The 8,550-nt window shown below is 41.7% G+C and overlaps 1 protein-coding gene across 1 annotated transcript; it reads left to right on the top strand.

Annotated features, from left to right (window-relative positions):
* Positions 1 to 298: 298 nt before the first annotated feature.
* Positions 299 to 7,239, top strand: LOC141060236 (uncharacterized; the record flags this gene model as incomplete). The annotated part of the gene is made up of 1 exon (XM_073556468.1): positions 299 to 7,239. A coding segment is annotated over one exon (1,128 nt), but the record flags the coding sequence as incomplete, so codon positions are not given.
* Between the last annotated feature and the right edge of the window lie 1,311 nt (positions 7,240 to 8,550).

The raw sequence follows: 8,550 nt of genomic DNA, 5'->3' as shown, positions 1-8,550 counted from the left end.
GACAGATGATGGACCTGAATGGGAACTTGTTTTTTGTGAGATGAGTAGGAGTTGTTATTGGTGGTATTTTCGCCTACATATCATTGATGGGTTGCTTTTTATTTATTATATTTGGGAGGCAGAATGAACAAACAGTTGAACACCACACTCTACTGGTTCATCCTCTAACTTTATCTATTAGACTGTGAACTGTCATTGACTTAGACAGTCATTCAATATTTTTACATAACTTGCCATTTTCACTGGCGGTTTAAGCAGCCATTTTCAAAAATACAAAATTCAAGGATATTTTATTTAAAATAATTATCTTTTTTTCTTTGCAGGTGACTCTACCAGGAGATCAGGACAGCTGATATCTTCAATTTTTAAATCAGATGATCTCGAAATCCCACAGGATACAACTGAAGTGACTGCCATTGCTCCAGATATACCAGCATCCCTTTACAGTAAAGATCTGTCATCTGATCCTGTGAAACAGGTCCCATCTTCTGATTCATTACTGACTACTAAGGAAAATGAAAGTAAGAAAATAAGCATCAAAAAAGAAACTGCTCCTAAAGAAGATAAGTCATTTTCACATTCAGAATATAGAAATAGTTTTTCCCTCAAAAAGTCATTTCTTAATCAACAAAAAAATCACACAACGGAGAAGAGATTTTCATGTTCCAAGTGTGGGAAATGCTTTAACTGGAATTCAAACCTTATTAGGCATGAGAGAACTCACACGGGGGAGAAGCCATTTTCATGTTCAGAATGTGAGAAGTGTTTTAACCAGAAATCACATTTGGTTCAGCACCAGAGAACGCACCCAGGGAAGAAGCCTTTTTCCTGTTCAGAATGTGGGAAATGTTTTAACCAAAAATGTAATCTTGTTAGACACCAGAGAACTCACACAGGGGAGAAGCCTTTTTGCTGTTCAGAATGTGGGAAGTATTTTAACGAGAGATCAACTTTGGTTAAGCACCAGAGAATTCACACAGGGGAGAAGCCTTTTTTCTGTTCAGAATGTGGGAAATATTTTATCCAGAAATCAGATTTTGTTAAACACCAGAGAACTCACACAGGGGAGAAACCTTTTTCCTGTTCAGAATGTGGGAAATGTTTTAACCAGAAATCAGCTTTGGTTAAGCACCAGCGAACCCACACAGGGGAGAAGCCTTTTTCCTGTTCAGAATGTGGGAAGTGTTTTAACCAGAAATCAGATTTGGCTAAGCACCAGCGAACCCACACAGGGGAGATGCCTTTTTTCTGTTCAGAATGTGGGAAGTGTTTTTACCAGAAATCAGATTTGGTTAATCACCATAGAACTCACACAGGGGAGAAGCCTTTTTCCTGTTCAGAATGTGGGAAATGGTTTACACATAAATCAAATGTTGTTAGGCACCAGAAAACTCACACAAGGGAGAAGCCTTTTTCCTGTTTATAATAATAATAATAATAATAAAAAACGTTATTTTTATAGCGCCAACATATTCCACAGTGTTGACAGTTTAACAGTTTCAAACACAACAGTCGTAACAACGTTAACAATAATTCAATGAAGCAAAATATAACGACCCTGCTAATGAGAGCTTACAATCTACATGGTGGGCCATTTATATGGATACACCTAAATAAAATGGGAATGGTTGGTGACCAGATCGGTGTCATGAATATGCAGAATGGGCAAAACAAAAATTGGAACAGGACCCTCAGTTTACACAGAACATTATGTTTAGTGATGAGGCAAACTTTTTTGGGTGGCCCATTTATATGGATACACCTAAATAAAATGGGAATGGTGACAGATTTCTTGTGTGGGTTTTTTTGCATTGAAATCTGCTGCAATGACCCGGTACTGCGTTCAACAGACATCAACATAATTTTTATCCGCTCCTCTCATGTTAACCTCTGTGACACGTCAATGGCTGTAAACAAAGAGAAACTTGTAAATAACTCTTGAAAGAATAAAGTTATGTTAAAACCAAGCACACCATTGTTTTTTTGTGAAAATCTCAATACTTTTGTGTCACATGACCCTCTTTCCATTGAAAAAAATAAAGATAGATCCAAAATGGCCGACTTCAAAATGGCCGACTTCAAAATGGCCACCATGGTCACCACCCATCTTGAAAAGATTTTTTCCCCTCCATTATACTAATGTGCCACAAACAAGAAGCTGATATCACCAACCATTCCCATTTTATTAAGGTGTATCCATATAAATGGCACACCCTGTACAATGAGGTGGGGGAGATACAAAGTACAGGTGTGTATTTACAATGATAGTCCAGCCATCTTGAGGAAGGGATGGATGGAGATAGTGAATGGGCTACACATGCACACTTACACATAAAATGACTTTGATTAGGGAATGTGATAGGCTGCTCTGAACAAATGTGTTTTGAGAGAGCGCCTAAAACTATGCAACTTGTGGCTGATCCTAAGTTCTTGTGGTAGAGCATTCCAGAGGATAGGAGCGCAACACGGGAGAAGTCTTTGAGTTGGGAGTGGGAAGTATGGATTAGTGAAGAGGTTAGTCAAGTCATTTCCAGAGCGCAGCGATCGGCTAGGCCGATAGACAGAAATGAGGGAGGAGATGTAGGGGGGTGCTGCACTGTGGAGAGCTTTGAGGGTGAGAACAAGTACTTTGAATTGGATCCTATAATGAATGGAAAGCCAGTGTAACAGCTGGCAAAGAGTGGATGCATCCGAGTACCTATTAGCCAGATGGACAACCCTGGCTGCTGCAATAAGGATGGACTGGAGAGGGGATAGTCGAGTGAGGGGGAGGCCAATTAAATAGAGCATTACATTTAAAACATGCAAAAAGAAGGAGTCTATATCCTCATATAAAATCACATGATTATTTTATTGCTAAATAGCTCACAAATATAAGAATCGACAAAATAATGCAATAGTAGTATGGCTGAGTGTCAGAAAGAGACCTAGGTGCAACAAAAGTGCTGAGCTTATGACAGCGGGAGGGAATAGTATGTGTATTGCCAGTGCAAATAGATTCAAGAGGCCCCAAGAATGCAAATTAGCAGAGGTATAATAATCCCCTAGTGAGGTGTGAACATAACAATAGTCCCTCGCTAATCGCTCATCAGGTCATAACCCCATGTTTTCATTCCTTACTCATGGCTGCCAAGAGAACCACATGCTGCGCCCCAACACGCTGACAGGGAATTCTATATGTCCTTTTAATATCAATGTATTTCTGGGGTCTTACATGCATACTCTGTATATGAAAATGCTGTCTCATGATAATGATTACCTATAACCTTATTCTTCATAAGAAAATTGTACGTGATGGATAAACTGTTTACTGCACCCAGTTGGACATTGAAACTACACGTCCACATGTTAGGTAGATACTGGGGCCATGAATACTTAGTAAGACAGGTTAATGAGGCTAATGGCGCTATAACTGTCATGAGGATAGATTAATGAGAATAATATTGGGGTCTTGTGTAATTTACCCAAGACCTATTAAAGCTTTCAGCACGTCTACACAAATACTAATAATTAACAGCCGAGTACCATCTGATTGGTTAACGAATATGATTGGTTGGAACCATTTATGCTTACTGTTGAATGATCAATTGTCCAATGAAATGTGATGATGTAATGTTACCGCCTACTCAAATGAGCATATAAGCTGCCTAATTAAATCAGGAAATTGGGAACATCCTGCAGATACATATCCTGTCTCTGTGTGTGTTTGTTCTCCGCTACTCGAGTAGGCCTCAGACCAAAATCTGGCAACCTTCCAGCATATCGATCTCCCATTGAGAGATAAACATCAAATCACAAACCCATCAGTTGGCGTCCCTGGGTGGGCTGGTTACAACAGAAGACCCCAGTATCCTGAAATCCGGCACCCGCAGACTGAAGGCCTAGAGGACACACAGATCAAAATCACTGGTGAAGGTAAGAGCCATTGATTCTTACAAATTCTGTGTCTCCCCTCTGCTACATGCTCTGAACCGGCTCTTGGGGTACAGTATAGTCTGTCTTCTTAAATACCAGCGCTAAGAACCGTAGAATATCCTTGTGATACATAATACGTATGCTGGAGGGAGAAACCTAAAAGCTGCTACGTATGATTGCGCATGAATGATTGAACCAACCTTGAGGGTACTAGGAATTCTTTACTGTGCTTTTGCCCCTTGGGAGCGTCTCTCCATGGTAACTGGCTTGCCAGGATTCATGTGAGGACACGTCTCTGGCGGCATACGCATAAAGAAGGCTGTGTACGTCCTCTTGGAGAGTGCTAGAGGTTCTATTACGGTGTTAAAACGCCGTTACAGACAGGATAGGTCTATCCACCTTCTATTCTGTCTGATACGCACAAACTGCCCTCTAATGGTGCTAAAGAACTTTGAGGTAGTAGGGATTACATTAGCCTGCATACTAATGATAGCTTTAGTCTTCTGGTTGATAAATAAGATCTCTGAGTATACAAGGCTCAGCAGGTTTAGTTGAGGGAAAAGATTTTTACTGGGCTAATAAGAAAATTTGGGTCATATTAGTCTGCCTACAGTTAATTGGATTTGCTCTCTGGTATATATATAGGTTTATTATAACTGTAGAGAAGTGCCATCTCATACTGAGTACGTAGAGATTTAGTGTTAGGTGACCAGGTGGGTCACGAGGTCTGGCCAGACCACTAAATAGTTAACCTTCTTATCAAGGTTCCCATGGGTTTGATGCCTATCAACTGATCAGTTTCAGTTTAGGACACGCAAGTTCAAACAGTGAGCGGGGACCTCTTATAACAACGGCACGCAGTCTATGTATCGAATTAGCGCAGTGCAGTCGGCATAGATATTGCTAGCGGAGTGATAATGAAGTACACTTGTTGAGACGTGGGCACACAGTAACAGCGTATATTAAGAGAATAAGTGAATAGCAACCAGAGAAAGAGGCAGATAGAGAGATACGGTCTAGGTGCGGCCTGTACATTGAGTTAGCGAAGTGCAGTCAGTATGGGTCCGCAAGCCATAGGCATTTTACATTTTAGGACAAGCCAGGAGAATTTTTAGCCCCAATACGGTCAAGTATCAACCAGAAAACATAGATAGGATTTTTAGCAGAAGCACCAGGAGATAATAAGCTTAAGGAGTTAACAGTTTACTGAATCTGTGTGAAGGAATGTGAATGACCTTTGAGACTCTCTGCTGATAAGTGGAAGCGCATGATCTCATGTGTGAAATTCTGTTTGAATGAGAGGCCACTGTAGGTTCTGTCTGCAGACTGCGATTTTCAAGAGAAAATCTGATGCAAATCATGTCTTGTATGGCAGATGGATATTTGCTGGGACAGTCCCAGGTACGAATGTGAAGAAATTCCATTACATACAGCGAGGAGATGATTGGTGGGTGCTGTTAGCATTAAACACGCATATCCCTTTAAGTAATGCGTTGAAAGGTCACACGTTACGAGACCTGAGGTTTGGTGAACAGTTTATATTGCAAAGCCCAGACGGACAAGTTTTCCACAATAGACGGTTCCGTGTCAGGAATCGAGGAGGCACCTGTTGAGTGGTGTATATTGTGGGTTGTATTGTATAGGAAAAGTTCTGTCTTATAGTCTGAGCTTGCCTTGTGTGTGTGTGTGCCAAATATTCCATGAGAAAATGTCGTGCCCTAATTGCACATTTGGATTAATGTTGATTATATCTCCTGAAGGTTGGAGAATTGTCAAAATTATACCAGGAGGGTATATCCAACAGCTCACTGGTTTTGGATTTCTGTCAGACAGATTTCCAGAGTATAAAGTATTTAGGCTCAATGTGCATGGTATTCCTGCAACTCCCTGGGTCGACGGAATTTCATTAGGTGACATAGAAAATTATAATCTTGTCAGATGTCCATTAAATAATGGAGAACCAGAGACGTACCTGGTAGAAGCGCAGCTTGCAGCTTTGCTCACTGGATTCACATTATAGCATAATACGTATTTGTAGAAGGTGTACAGCTAGTTTTTCTTAATGTCAAGTTTTTTTAGAATGCATGTTGATAAGAAAAAAAGGAGAGGCAGATGGTTCAAGGTACAACGTTGCCTTTGACTTGAAGCGGTGTCAGATATCCATGGAAGGCAATTGTCAGGTAGTAAAGATAAGGAATGCTTTTAGTATGTGTTAGAAAGAAAGGGAAAAAAAAAAAAAAGAGAAAATCCCGTTATATGTGTAATGGAAATCCACCACTCTGCCCCCTATTCGGTATTAGTATGGTGATTTCCAAAGGGGGGGAGAAGAGAGGAGAGTCCGCTATTTTTAATATGCTAATCATAAAGGTATCTCTCATTAATCTGGATTTTGAGTTTTTCTTTCCGGAAGGTCCAAGAACCTGGTTGTATGGCGATCACACAGCATGATATAGTAGAAAGCAGAACCACTCCTCCCTCATAACTCTACAGGGGAGGTGGAGTTGACGGCACTCATTGAGGCGTTTAGGGGGCTTTAAGGTAAGCAAGACACCACATATACAAGTCATTGTTTTCAGGTGAACCCACAACTGCAGCCCCATATGGGGAGGAAAGGTCTTTTCTTACACCAACAGGCCCTGGAAGAGGTTGCCATAGTGGAAGTGAGGGTACATATGAGAAGGAACCCGTGAAGCACGAAGCAAACAAAGTGGCTGGGAATCAGCCAGAAGACCAAGGTACTGGGAGACCCCTGAGGCGCCTCCACTGGTCATGGTGAGCATTAAAGATAACCAGTTAGACTTAAGTATCTTACAGGCTCTGACTCGGTCACCAACCGGGGAAGAGACTGAAGTCTGGTCGGAAGCTGGAGCTCAGAACCGTGGATGGTGGGACAGTGGGTATGTTTGCTAAAACCCTTGCACCATGTGATGGCTCATGACTCAACGCACGTGAGTGAAGACAAAAACTATGTGCTCTGAAGAAAGATGCTGGGTCCACCTGTTTAGCTTTACATTAACATACATTAGATGCGCACAACACAGATAGACTAGAAAGATGCCATAGACATACACGTGCGCCTGGGCCCTCCTATCCGTTTCAATGACTGCAGATTGACTTCATACAGGTTGCCCAAGGTAAGATGTATGAAGTATGTGCTCGTGTGTTGATCTCTTTTCAGGGGACTGGAAGCCTTCCTGATGTCAGAAGCTACCACAACTGAGGTACTCTTTTGTCCACATAGATGTTGTAACTATTTGACAACCCCTGCAGCAGGTCCGGAGTCCAAAAGGGACTCCCATTTGTGTATAAATAAGTTTTTGATTCTATTTTAGTTAATCCAGACATTGGTTGCTGACCAAAAGACACAAAGACCACTGGAGCCACTGGTTGATGGTCCCCGCTAAGCCACATCCGTAGAGTTAAACGGAAGACCGGTCCATACAAGCTACTATGAGGTCCTGGAGCGGAAGAATGAGGGTCCTGTCCCTGATGATGTTGGCAGCTTTACTGCAAGAAGGACAAATGGACGAGACACTTCAGAATAGCACATCAGTAACCTTGTGGTTTGACACCAAGGCAGCAACAGCTACATTTAGGGTGGACTTGTGTCAGATAGTGAAGTGTCAATGGAATCTTAAATTTGGGAAGAAGAGTAGCAACCCCAATTATAAATATCTAACAGGAATTGAAGGGGCGGTGGTATATATCTGTGTAACTAGACCTGGAAATGAGAACTGTAATTCTTGGTCAGATGCAGCTTGGAACACGGGAACTTCATGGGGGTATAAGCCAGAGGAAGCCATGACTCGTGTTAGTTCATCAGGAAAGCCTCTCCTCAAGAGGATGAATATTGCTGTACCCATTCCAAAATGGGGTTGTGATCCAGAGGTTTTGGACTGGAGATTCTCTTGCAATCCTCTCCTTATAACACTGGATGAACCCTCTCTTGGAGATGAAGGTCTCTATGTATTGGGACTGTATACCCCAGGTAGACAGGTTCAGCAGGGAACATTTTGGTTAAAAGCTGTTCCTGCACAGGACAAGGAGCAAGAGGAGGACAAACCCCAAAGGTCAGGAGAAATGTTGGATGTTGATGGAATTAGGGAATTAGGCTATGAGGAGAAGTTAGCCGTAGAAACAGGCTATACAGAGAGGAATGAATGGTTGCTATGGATGAAGTATACTACAGAGCAAAATAACAAAACTGATTGTATTGCATGTGCAACCGCTAGGCCCCATTTAGGGACTATTCCCCTCAGATATTCAGAACAGGATCAAGTAGACTTACAGTGTATTCTAGCTTTGTATAATGCCACATATGACCCTAGTGATAATGTTTTATGTCAATCTCTATCAGTCCGGTATCCAATAGCAAAAATTGATCAGGTACCACCTAGAGTTTATGCATATCCAGGTGACTACACTTGCTTCCTGAGAACAGGACCAGGAAGATGGGTAGGAAATCTAACTTCAGAGTTTTGTCACATCACCATCCCAATAAATACAGATACAGGAGGCTTTAAAGCCAGTTGGTTTCAAAACCAAACTATAGCAAGGAGTGACATATGGTGGTTATGTGGAGATATGAAATTAAGGCCTAGGTTGCCACCAAGTTGGGTTGGCAGCTGTGCTCTA

Source organism: Dendrobates tinctorius, unplaced genomic scaffold (genome assembly GCF_039654945.1).
Source record: "Dendrobates tinctorius isolate UK_male_01 unplaced genomic scaffold, ASM3965494v1 ptg000233l, whole genome shotgun sequence".
Lineage (NCBI taxonomy): Eukaryota > Metazoa > Chordata > Amphibia > Anura > Dendrobatidae > Dendrobates > Dendrobates tinctorius.
This window is presented reverse-complemented; position numbering and strand designations above follow the sequence as displayed.